The sequence below is a fragment of the Epinephelus fuscoguttatus genome, linkage group LG2 (genome assembly GCF_011397635.1).
Source record: "Epinephelus fuscoguttatus linkage group LG2, E.fuscoguttatus.final_Chr_v1".
Lineage (NCBI taxonomy): Eukaryota > Metazoa > Chordata > Actinopteri > Perciformes > Serranidae > Epinephelus > Epinephelus fuscoguttatus.
The window spans coordinates 25419222-25432622 of record NC_064753.1 but is presented as its reverse complement, the minus strand read 5'-3'; the positions used below and the strand labels follow the sequence as shown (position 1 = coordinate 25432622).

At 40.1% G+C, this 13401-nt stretch overlaps 1 protein-coding gene across 1 annotated transcript; it reads left to right on the top strand.

Annotated features, from left to right (window-relative positions):
• Nucleotides 1-793: 793 nt before the first annotated feature.
• Nucleotides 794-11927, top strand: rhoua (ras homolog family member Ua). Its single transcript, XM_049596140.1, has 4 exons — nucleotides 794-1431; nucleotides 3149-3207; nucleotides 5321-5509; nucleotides 5731-11927. The coding sequence occupies exons 1-4, from the start codon at nucleotides 1146-1148 to the stop codon at nucleotides 6013-6015; spliced, it is 819 nt and encodes a 272-aa protein (XP_049452097.1). The 5' UTR covers nucleotides 794-1145; the 3' UTR covers nucleotides 6016-11927.
• Nucleotides 11928-13401: the final 1474 nt, after the last annotated feature.

Sequence of the window (13401 nt, the reverse complement as noted above, 5' to 3'; positions counted from 1 at the left end):
ACAAAAAGAGGTAAGAAATGCAATGACAAACAAAACTGCAAACGCCTTGTGCAAAAGATTAAAGGTAAAACTTGACAAACTTTTTGGGGAAATTATGAATAATGAGGATGACACTAGGCTGGTAATCTTGTTCAGGTTACTATATATATATATATATATATATATATATATATATGTATGTATATATATTTACTTTATATTTTTGTTAATAATTCCTGTTTATTTTAACTATATATTTGTAAATACTCTTTCACATATTTTCATGTATCTTTCTTCTCTTGCAAGGAGCACCTGTAACACAAATAATTTCCCCTCGGGGATCAATAAAGTATTTCTGATTCTGATTCTGATTCTGATGGTAAACCTGAACAGAAAATAAGAGTAGGGATTTTTATTTATTTATTTATTTTATTTATTTTTTTAAGAATTTTGCTGATTGAGATGAAACATTATTATTATTATTATTATTGTTATCATCAATATTATTAGTATGGGCTCTCGCTCTCTCTCTCTCTCTCTCTCTCTCTCTCTCTCTCTCTCTCTCTCTCTTAATTTTTCTTAAATTAATTTAATCTGAGTAAGTCTAATTTTTATTTATTTTAATTGTTTGATTTCAATTTTGCTGATTTAGATGAAACATTATTATTATTATTATTATTATTATTATTATTATTTTGGGCTCTCTCTCTCTCTCTCTCTCTCTCTCTCTCTCTCTCTCTCACACACACACACACACACACACACACACACACACACACACACACACACACTGTGATGTCATATGAAGGGGAGTTTGGGACGGGTCTGCTCTGGTGTGTCCATTGGACGGCTGGACGCACACAGACTGTAACAAACGGGGCCGTTAATTCAATCTCAGCTGCTTTAACCGGACTTTAATTCAGATTTAAATCCACCAAGACTCTGAACATGGACACAGAGTCAGTTTGGGGTCTGTGTGCGGTGAGCAGCAGCTAAAACTTTCTCAAACTAAACCATGGAGACGAGGAGGAAGCGGACAGCAGCGACAACACAAAAGTCAGTTGACAAACGGCTCAGTGTCCCGGCAGATAACAACGGAAGAATGGACGATGTGAAAACTGGCCCGAACCGGGACTGACGCTCCTGTCCGGGTCTCCTCAGCCTACATGTCACCCTCCTCTCCCTGCCAGATGCCTCCGCGGGGCGACGGGGGCTACAAGCCGGCACCGGTGTCCCCTGCTCCGCCTGTCCCACCGAGGAGGGTCAGGGGCTCCGGCAGGACGCGGCGGTCCGGTGCAGGGGCAGGGGCAGCGGGAGCCGGAGCAGCGGAGAGGCGGGTGAAGTGTGTGCTGGTGGGGGACGGAGCTGTGGGGAAAACCAGCCTGGTGGTCAGCTACACCACTAACGGGTACCCCACCGAGTACGTGCCCACGGCGTTTGACAACTTCTCAGGTAAAGATGGAGTATCAGTTATAACTCAATGCACAGGGGAGACCGGGGTCGGTTGGCACACTTTACACTCTCTTACACAGGATTTCTCTGGCATTATTTATGTTAAAGTAGTCAAACCAGCAGCAAATGAAAGGTTAAGGTCTCAGAAATAAATAGATATGTTTTTGGGTACACAAATGTTTTCTGAAATTTGGAGATTTGTGGTTAAAGACTCCATCATGGGGTTGGTTCACACATGTTTTGGGGTTAGTTGGCAAGACCAGAAAATATGATCACTGGAATGTCAAATTACCTTTGCCATTTCCCATTCAAAATAATAATAGCAAACAAACAAACAATAAAATAACTGTTTTTAACCTTTTAGAATACAGCTATAGTTACAACAGTTAATTTTACAATCGGTTGACACATGTGCCAGCCAACCCTGCTCACTTTTTTTAAGGTTACTTTTTTTTGGCTTTTTGGCCTTTGATGACCGGACAGATAGAGGATAGAGAGCGGACAGCATGCAGCAAGGGGCTCTGGGCTGGAGTTGGGTCTGCGGCTGCTGTGGCAAGGACATTGCCTTTGTATATGGGGCGCTTACTCTACCCACTGAGCTGGTGGGTGCTCCCATTAGACCCAACTTTGAGAAGCAGTTACATTAGCCAGCAAGCATCCCTTTGTCTATTAAAGGGAAGCTACATATTTACAATATGGCTCACACATAGACTGTAAAAATAATGGACATATCTACCATGATGTCAGCCATTGGTTTATGGACTCCTGTATTAAAGCCTTGATTCTGGCACTATGGCCATCACCATCTTTGTTTTTTAGAGCCATAAGTGACCATGTTTGGGCAAGAGGCTGGCACTCTGAATCAAGTGTAACTTTAAGCCTTGATAAAATGTAAATTGTTGAGTTGTCATGAAGGGGGAAAATAACAATAGGGACCAAAATTTGTTTTTGTGCCAGGCTGTAAAAACATGTTTATGCCTGCTGTAAAGATGGGCATTTTAACATAGGGGTCTGTGGAGATTAACTCACTTTTGGAGCCAGCCTCAAGTAGCCATGTAAAGAACTGCAGTTTTTGGCACTTCCATGTTGGCTTCATTTCTCAGCCCCAGATGTTGCCACTTGGTTTTAACATAGTAGATCTACATTTATGTTTGTGTGACCAGGAAGTAGCTATATGCCAACCAATCCCAGTCTCCCCTATGTGTTTATAAACACATTTATTACCATATGGATGGAAATATGATCCTAAAGCAAAGCTTCATTATAAAATGTAGCCTGTGGGTGGCCATGTGGTATTTTACAGCGGCTGAAGACATTTTATTTATTTATAGAGCAGCCATCGATAAGTTTGATTTATTAGTCTTTCAGTCAGTAAAATGTCCAATTTAATTTACATTATTTCATGTGAGCTTTATAGTTCATCATGTAACCCACTTTGAAGTTGTGACCAGGACTGGTTTTGATTTTTGACTCCTTTAATGACTTAAACAAATCATCAGTAATCATATACAATAGATGAATATTCTGAGGATTGGCCTGACTCTTCATTGATTAATCATTCCTTTACTGTATTAATTTAAAAGTAGTTAAATAGTTACCAGCTGTATTGTTGGACATATGTGTTTTTCCAGTGAATATCTACACTGTGTCTCATGGTGTGTATACGTGTGTGTGTGTGTGTGTGTGTGTGTGTGTGTGTGTGTGTATGTGTGTGTAGCGGTGGTATCAGTGGATGGGCAGCCAGTCAAACTACAACTCTGTGACACAGCAGGACAGGTCAGTGATCTCATCGCAAACACACTCACACCCACACGTACACATCATTCACTCACACGGGGGAGAGAGCAGCAGCATTTCCTGTTGTTGTTTTATTTGTGTTTGAAACAATGCGTCTGACCAGAGGACTTGATGAAGAGAGAGCAGTTCTTTCTTTCTTTCCTTCTTGTCTGAGTGTTGCACTAAAACACACATTCATGTTTGTGTTTTTGTTGTTGTTGCATTTTTGCCTTTATTTGATAATTGACAGTGTAGAGCTGCACAGGAAACATGGAGAGACATGTCACAAAGTTCCCTGGCTGGATTAAACCGCAGTTGAATCACATAGTACCCACCCCCCCACCACCGCCACCATCATTAGTCTACCCCACAAAAGTTTTTTTTAAAATTGGAAACTAAAATGGTCTTTTCCAAAACTTAACAACATCAAGTGTTTGGTCATAAAAATATCACTATAGTTGGAGTTTTCATTTAATACATTGAAGTTTTGCAGCTCTACATGGTTCCCACGGTCATGGAAAACCTGGAAAAGTTATGGAATTTCACAATCACATTTTCCAGGGGTGGAAAAGTCTTGGAATTTTTTTGACTACAATGAAATTGTTACAACAATTTTCTGCAGCTGTCAACTTAATGTAGCTCTAAATTAATATGCATCAATGTGTTTAGTTTAACACCACCTATGTCTTCATTATCCCCCACATCCCACCTTCATATATGCCACCTTGCTAAAATTATGTTTGAATAGAGTTTGGATCTGAAGACAAAAACATTATGAGTGCTTAAAAAGTCATGGAAAAGTTTGTAAATTCTGTCCATGAAAATGTGTGGGAACCCTGGCTCTGTCCATTTCTACTTTATATAACAGAAGAGTTTGACCACCATGGCGTGCCTGAAGATAATTGGCAGATAGATTAAGACTAGTCCTTCGTTCATTTTGGGGCCAGAGCACGTATTACTTGGCAGAACACCACAGCAGCTCTCTCAACAAACTGATGAATATCGTTTTAGAATTTAAAGAGCAGCGGCATTTAAACAGAAAACAAAAAATTGGATGAAACAAGAGGCACTGTAAGTAAACAAATGGAAGGACACATTTAGATACATCTTTAAAATGGAGATATTATAGCACAGGATTTATGTTTAACTGTTTTATGTGAGATAGAAGAGAGTATAGAGAGCAGATATTATATAAAAATGAAAAGGAAGGGGGAAAGATGGACAAAGACATAAGGATAAAAAGAAAAAAACTGTATGCTTGTAAGATATTTGCTGATTTTCCCCCCTAGCATTACAGTCAAATTATTAGAACTACTATTACTATTTCTTTTTTCCTTTTAGATGTTGGGATTGCAGAGTGGAGTGGGAGGGATAGACAGTAGCTATTATGATAATCTGATATGTCTGTTTTCTGAGAAGTAGCTACCATAAGGGATAATAATTTGACAAATGAAGAGTTTAACAAAACGACTGGTCCTAAACTAAACATGTTTTACAGTGGACGTCTCAGTTAGTGTTTGTCTAGATGGGCTCAGTCTGTCCAGGAAACTGTCTGGTTGGTTTTTTCAAGGAAAAGTCCTCTGGCACACAGGAAGTGATGCATTTTATATCTCAGTGGCAGTAAATCTTATCTTTAATTAAGGAATAAATAATTATAAAAATGTTCTTAGAATGAGCTTCAACTGGTTAGAGCTAATGTTTTCCTTAAAGCAAGTTATAGAATCTGTCTCAACAAGTGAAATAATCAAAAAAATAGTATAGATAAAGAATCCGCACACATTATATAAACACTTAAAAGCATTTTTGCTGTATCAGTGTGTTTTCAGATATGATGGCAGAGTAAATGGGAGGATCACAGGCACAGGAAGGAAGGAGAGTCAGAGATGAAGGGGGAGAAACTAGACATATCCTCATAGTTTGTCATCTGTCATTAAAAACAGACGCCGCTCAGCGGTACCAGTAACTGTGACAGGATAGACAGGATTGGCAGGATGTTGTGCCAGTAATACTTCTGTCTTTTGTCAAAATGCTCGGAAAACCATCATGGTGCTGCCCTGTGAACTCTCCTCATCCTCAACATTATCTCTCTCTTGATCTCTCCCGACCCCTCTAGGATGAGTTTGACAAGCTGCGGCCTCTGTGTTACACGAGTGCAGATGTGTTCCTGCTGTGCTTCAGCGTCGTCAGTCCTGCTTCCTTCCAGAACGTTCCTGAAAAGTGGGTTCCAGAGATCCGCAGACATGCACCCTTCGCGCCTCTGGTCCTAGTTGGGACACAGTGTGACCTCCGAGAAGATGTCAAGGTGAAGTGACTTTGGAGTACAAGTTCTTGCCTTAATCCAGACAAAATAGTCCCCTAATTCTGACAAAAGTGAAACAAAACCACAAGTATTAAAAAGAGGCTACACCTCTTCATGATCTAAATGACAGATTTACAAACGTATCACTTTAAAGGAGCAGTCTCACTGATACAAGAACAACAAAAGTAGGCCTGTGTTAACATAATGCTTCCTCCTCTCTTTAGGTTCTCATTGACCTGGCTAAGTACCGGGAGCGACCTGTGGACCCAGCAGATGCCCGGGACTGTGCGATGGAGATTGGTGCTGTGGCCTACATGGAGTGCTCTTCCCTGACCCAAAAAAATTTAAAGGAAGTGTTTGACACGGCCATATTGGCCAGCCTGCAGAACTACAGCTCCCATAAGCACTCGAGAGGGAAACAGAAACGACGCAAAAAGCAAAGGCAGACACCTGACAAGATGAAGAGTCTGTCTAAGTCATGGTGGAAAAGGTACTGCTGCGTGGCCTAAAGCAGACCTGCAATGGGTTTGTGTCTTAGACTCCGATGTTAACTTTACCCTGGTCTCTGGTACCCTGGACTTGCTCCGAGTTTGGGTTTCTCTCTAATGGAGCGTGATGTTGAGCAGGACCTCGACTGGACTGTGGCTGGGAACCAAAGTAAGACTGTCACAGATCTGAAATGTTTTTGTTTTTTATTCAAAGAGGGGCTTTAAGTCTTATCATGGATGAGATTTACTACTGAGCTCTATCACAACCTGCTGGGAAAATACAGCAGTACTGCCGTGTCCTTTTTCTGACCTGGTTTGAATCTTAGCCTGCCTCCAGTACGAGCCCTCTGCAGGAGAAGGTGCGTCTGCCTCTGCTGGTGTTTAACTGGTATGGACTGGGACTATGTCATGGTGGATGTGACAATGTTGCTTATGATTAGAGCGGCCCAGATTTGAACAAGAACAGTCTCCTCTGTGTCAAACACATAAAATGGAATAATTTTAGTCTAGTGTTCTGGTGTCCCAACCTAGTATGGATATATGTGAGCATGTTGTGTCACCTGGAGAGGAGCTTGACTTACTGGAACTGCAACTAAACATCATTTGTCTAACCTGTTTCCAACATTAATGATCAGAAGGAACTGCTGACTAAAATAGTGCTTCCCTGAAATTAAACTTTGTCCTTATTAACTTATGACAAGATGAGGACATATTGGATTTTCTGACCTAGACATGATCACCTGACATTATCATAGTCAGAACTTCGTCAACTCATCAAGCCCATGGTTAATTTTAGAGCTTCTTTTTATAACTGGGATCACTGTTGCTCTAATGAATGATTTTATTAAACAGTCAATAATTTCATCCTGGTCACAGCTTACAAAATCTAATCTGAAACACTGATCATAGTTTACTTACATGGTCCTCTATTTTAGTTTCGATCTGAGCTATTTATGTAAATAAGTCTGGCTTGGCTCTTAGTGTGGTTTTTCTTCACATCGTGCTACTGTCAGGCCCAGAAGGAAGCCAGACAGTGAATACGTTTTTTGTGGCTGAGAAGCACGTCTCATACTCTGTCTTATTTGCAACAGAACTAAGAATGCCAATGTCTTTGTCCACAATGAGGGTCAAAAGTGATCATTCATCATCGTCATCTATCCGACATTAGCACTATAGGACTCTGCAGTCTGGCTTGCACTTGACCTTATCAGGCAATAGAATATTTTGCAGTTTTCATGTTCGTCCTCTCTTTATTATCACATTGTCCCACAAGCCACAACTTTGCTTAGTGCTGTAGCCAAGTGACTTCTGTAGAGAAGGCCTTTTTCACATGCAAAGAAGGAATCCAGTCTAAAACAAAACTACCAGGATCTGAAATGTTCATCCTGTCAACCAGTAACTAGCATCCGCAGGGCAAAAGTTGAAAGGCAGACTAATACTAAACTGGTTTCAGATATTTGTACTGCTTGGTGTATATTGGATTTATCTTTCTGCACACTTAAACCGCCTTACTGTAAGTGTGAGCACTTAACAGAATTACATCAACCAATCCTCTTTGCATGTGTTTGAATTAACAAAATGAGCTTGGCTGTTTGTTTCTGCTGGTTTGCCGCGATAAAATAACTCGGAACAAACTGGGGAATAAACAAAGATGGGTTTTATTTCTTAGCTTTTCAATGCAATTGTGTATCCAAGACTGTGAAGTTTCAAGTATGTGAAGTCTTTTCTTAATAGTTATGAGTTTGATTCGTCATGTTTGACGCTCTGCATTTGTTCCCTTTACCCAAAATATGCTTTATTACAGAAGTAACCAGTGGTAATTTATACCATTCTGCATTCATAATGCTTTAATACAACAGAGACATTTAGTGTCTGTGTGCTCTGATAGTTCCGTAGCCTGTTTTATCTTCAATAGATTAAGTTTTGTGTGTTTTAAAGCACAAATAAAAAGAAAATGTGTAGATGTCAAACACTCAGCTGCCACACCTTCCTTTGTACATTGTAGCTACTAAAACTAGAACAAAATCCAGTAATTTACAACTATTTCTCTACAGTGCCTTCATCTGAATGGCTCTTTGTATTAGAGTCACTGCAGCAGGGAGGAAAAAGGGTGCAACTAGGTTGCAGTCTGTAATAGATTCAAAGCAGATCTGCCATCATTTAGTGTGCAGCATAACTTATATTGATCAGACATTAAGACAAAAATAATTTTCACTCATGCTCTTCAGTCTAACTTTGACCTAAGCATCTGTCTGGAATACATCCCAGGACAAGTTAAACCTTTGTCTGACTAGTAACTCAGCGGTGAAAGGACAAGGTTAAAGGTTCAGGGTTAACACCGTCACAACTGTTTCCATCTCACAACAATGTTTCATGTGACAACTAATATTCTGCTACTTTTGTGCTAAGTAATTCCCACCAGTTATAATAACCCATGTTTCTAATTATATTCCTGACAAAGTCAAACAAATAAATAAACAGACACAACCCTGCTCTGGAGGGGTTTTAGTCATTCTTGGGCTAAGAGTTGGGGATCTCTGATAGCTGTTAGCTCAGCGCTAAGAAAGCTGTAAACTCTGGGCTAAAAGGCGTCTGAACCCTGGATTAAGTTTAAGGTGAAAGCCTTGTTAATGTTGCAAAAGTGAAGCCGACCATTCTAGTGTTTCTCTGCTGGTGTGAATGGAGTGAGCTGTGGTGTGCCTCAAAATTTTATCAACATGAATCCCTGTTAAATGTAAGGCTTAAGTTAAAAGTTAAACTAAACGTTAACTGTCTAGTTGATGCAAACTGAGACAAGACTGCCACAACATGCACAACCATAGAGGAGGATTTGTGCGACTCTGTAGAATATATTCACCCAGTTAGTTAACAGCTCCTCTAAACATTTCTGTTTTGTGCGTCTAAGTTTCCCAAAACACTACAGCTTGATCTTTGCACTAAAATTTGGTCTCTTACACTTGACTTTTCTGCAAAAATATCCTTGTGTGTAACCCAAACTGATCTGCTGTGTTTTCTACTATCTGGGTTCAAGTTGTATACTAATACACGCACACAGTGTTGCTAAAGAGAGAGCTGAATCTAAAATGTATCTCAAGTTGAAATGTCGATGTTAGGCCTGTGTATAAAACTGAGACTCCAGATTTTAAGACTGGAGCTGTTTGGCAGTTCTCTGCTGAAGATGTTACGACTGCGACTGAATGGGTTCACTGTGTCGACATTTTACTCATGATAGCAAATGCATTGTTTCTTGCTTGGGGGGAAAAGGCATAATAAGTTGCTTGTCTTGCTGTTTGTGTGCAGTCTTAGCTGATGGTGGATTTAAGTAGGGTAAAGGTCACACAGACCCTTATGATAGCTGGCATTTCCTCTGTCAGGTCTCATCAGTTCTACCTGCATACATGTATAACTTAAAGAGAGCACAGTAAGTTTGTCGCAGTGTTTGTTTGCGTGCAGCACGTGGTTTGGCCTGCTTTATACTGAGAGTCACTGTGTTAGATTATTTCTGTTTAAATGTATTAAAACAATATAAATGATGACAACAATATCTTGCATGTTTCTGGCAACGACTTGAGGATGACTCGGTCTTTGTTTTTGCTCTCCTCTCTTTATCCAACCTGTAACTCCTGCTGGATTAAGCTAATGCTATGTTCCTTTAAAGGATACTTCACCCACAAAATGACCATTTGTATATCAGTTAGTCATGCTGTGTTACCTTTAATTTTCTGGCATGCCTTCACAGAGAGCAAACATATTGATTCATTGGGGGCCATGTTTAGCAAGAGCAAAACTATATCAAAACATCTGTTTACAAACTCTCATACAACTCATGCAGTATAATCCAAGACTCATTTATCCAGTCAGATACTCAGGAGTTCCCAAACACATTCATTTTTGCTAAAACAAAACCAAACCCAAACATAGTTTTTGAGTCTGGCTTTGAAGAGAGCAGATATGTTTCTCTTTTAGTTCAGTTTTACATTTTAAGGTTTTAGCGAAAATGCATGTGTTTGGGAAGTACTGAACATCCAGCTGGATAAATGAGACGAGTTGTGTGAGAGTTTGTAAAAACATGTAGTTTACCTGTTGTGAAAGGTGGTCCCATGTCAATCAATAAATGAATATGTATAAGTAAACAGAACTCCCCCTGTACAGCCAGTCCGAAGGATCAGGTGCTGGTACACAGGAATGTCTCAGATAGAATAATCAACATAAACCACCGCACACTGAACTGAATTACTGTTATTTTATTGAGAGCAAACAACGTATTTCACCCATGGCTTCTTCAGGTTTGCTCAACAGAAGATTCTGTTGAGCCATGGGTGAAATGCGTTGTTTGCTCTCAATAAAATCACAGTAAATCATTATGTATGTCAAGAACGTTTCCCTAATGCAACGGTTCGTATAATATTCTATGAAAAAGCTCACGTAACTATTTATATGATAACGTGAAGTTACGGAGGTTAGGTTTAGGCAAGTAAAGTTACTGTGGTTAGGTTAAGAGAAAAGAAACATGGTGAGGACAGACCTTAAAATGTCTCAAAGTTCACACTGGTCTCCTGGGGAAAGTCCTGTGTTTTGTGACCCAACCTGTCTCCTTACAGGAGCACTTTCTTGTTTTCTTCCATCAGCACATTGATCACATGATCACAGCTTTCCAAAATATGCAGGTTACACTCAAATTACTGGATCTTGATTACTTGGGATACGTATGACTATTGTTGCATTACTTTACGTCAGAAACCGTATGAACACTGCATGAGAACAGCTTGATATACAAATGGTCATTTTGAGGGTGAAGTATTTCTTTAAAGAGAGTCCATGCTGTCCTCTCTGCCACAAGTGAACATAGTTTAACAGTAAAACAAGTAGAGAAGAGCCATAACTTTCTAATTGAACTTCTAATTTAGCAAGTAAGGCTGTAGCAGTGAAACTCCTGAAGATATTGAATTAAAAAACGGTGCATGTCTCCACTTACAAATTCAACTTTTCATGTGTAATAATCTTTTTTATTTTTATACATGTTACATTGTCTCACTTTAACGTGTTAACTGCTTTGCAGGAGCCAGAGTAGGCAGGTTGATCCACAGCAGTGTGAGTCCTGTATGACAGATGGACGGCTTTGTAATGTTGAACAGATGGGTCTCTGAAAGTGAACTATTGTGTTTAAAGATGGTCAGAGAAGAGACATGAACTTGACTGTCCACTAGGCAGACTGAGGATTGTGCTGGAAAGTCTGTGTTTTGTTGAAGGTTAGACAGAAATGTTAATGTCCTGTGTTTGGGACAGGTGTCTGGATGTGGACCGGACAATATGGCTGCAAAGGCTGACCTCAGTTATTGTGATTAATGTGGTGTTGGAATTTATAATACAAAATGAAACGGTTTCTGCGTGTGAAAGGGTCTTGGATTACTGTAAACAAATCAGTGTTTGTAGACTTTAATTCCCACACATTCCTAATTATTGATTGCACAAGAATTTCCCATAAAGCCCAGGGAGTTTAAACAAAAGCAGACCGCCTGGGGAAGCAGACAGAGCGGCTCATTCTTGAGATTTCATTGTTTTATTGAGGTTGATACCCCCTGAAGCACACCTGAGCTCACTCACATGGGGCACCAGCTGAGAGCTTCTCCGAGGAAACCGCCCCACTCAGCCTGTGTGAAACATCATTTTTTCTGCATGTAAAAACATTGTAACAGCTGCCACATCCCGCTCACACTGAACTCTCTGTTTAACTGAGGACGTCAGTCGGAGAAAGAAGTGTTTGTACAGAAGTTTTATACCCTGAGAAATAAAGAATATTGTGTATAATACATGCTGTGTGTTGTTGATTTTGAGGCTCGGTGCTCAGTGGTCGGACTGGGAATGTGTGTGTGTTTAAATATAACTCCTTCTGAGCACCAGCTGTAAAGGAGAACATGTTTTTTTGTTTTTAGATACACCTGTAAATAAAGTTTGTCTGTATTATATGTGCATATTTCTGTCTGCTCACCAACACGCTTTCATGAATTTTACCCAACACAGACAGTCAGGATGGTCAGTAGCAGAGAAACACACATAAAACAGACCTCAGATTGTTTTTAAGGACAACACATGCTCTTTGTTGATTTTTGGGCTCCATGTTTTTTCATGTTGTGGCTGAGCTGATGTTTTGAAATTGTACTGCGCGCTTTGTGATAACCAAGTGCAACAACCACGCTGTGCTCAGCTGATGCACATCAGAAGGATAAGATGTATGCGATGTTTGGGGGCATGGAAAGACACACGTACTCGTACACAAAACACACACACACACACACACACAGACGCCCACAGAAAGTCATCCAACTTCAGACTGGATCATTGTAAACAGACTCTCTGCTTCCAGGCCTTCATGGTTATGCAAGAGCTTTATTTTGAAGGCTGTCATGTGACATTTGGTTAGTGGCATGTCTCTGTTCTTGGAGGCAGTGTGTGTGTGTGTGTGTGTGTGTGTGTGTGGTGGGGGCATGCCGTGACTTAACTCTGTCTGGGAAACAAACTGTTTGCTTGCTTTACCTGACAACACAGAGTTAGTGCCTAACGACAAGGCCGACTTTGTTCTGGATCAGCTGCTCCATGACTCAAGTAGTGCCAGGTCCCATTTACTGATACAATTTAGTTGTAATTCTCCTCTGTGAGTGGGCTGGACACTGACTGATACAAATCAGAGCTCATTTCCCAAAATACAATAATCATAAATTATAAACCTGCTGGGGAAAGAACATCAGACAGACTGGAAATGGTGTTCAACATTTGTTTTATTGTCTTGGTTTCCTGTCAGCACATTCAGCTTTGATTTGATGTTTTTTATTTGCAATACAAACCTCACATGATCTGTAACAAATGATTATCTAAAAACAGAAAATAATTGTTGGCAGAATGTAATAAAATGTCCCCATAAGTGGATCGTAAATCTAATCAGATCTATCAGGCCCTGTGACCATCAAAGTGTTTTTTCCACAGCTGAAACACCAGGCGCTCCTCAGAAAGTGCCAAAATACTGAAGTCAAGGCTTCAAAACGGGAGTCCACGAACCACTTTGTGACGCTATGGTTGCTATGTCCATTATTTTATACAGTCTGTGGCCATGATACAGAAAATCTTTGGGAGTAAAAATGTCAGCGCAGGTAGAGGACGATCCCACCAGTCTGTGTGGTCATGAGAGGAAACATATATTAATGTATATACTGTGTATAAACATATATCTCCCCCACTGTTGTTGTTCAGCACCTGTACCTGTACATGTAAAATATGAACTCGGTCTTTGTAGTATTTGTCCCTCCTCAACTGTGATTGAATGGCTGGGTAGAAAGGGACAGTAAGTAACTGCGCTCTGGAAAATAGACAAAGAAACATAAAAACACCAAATGTGCAACACTGAACACAGAA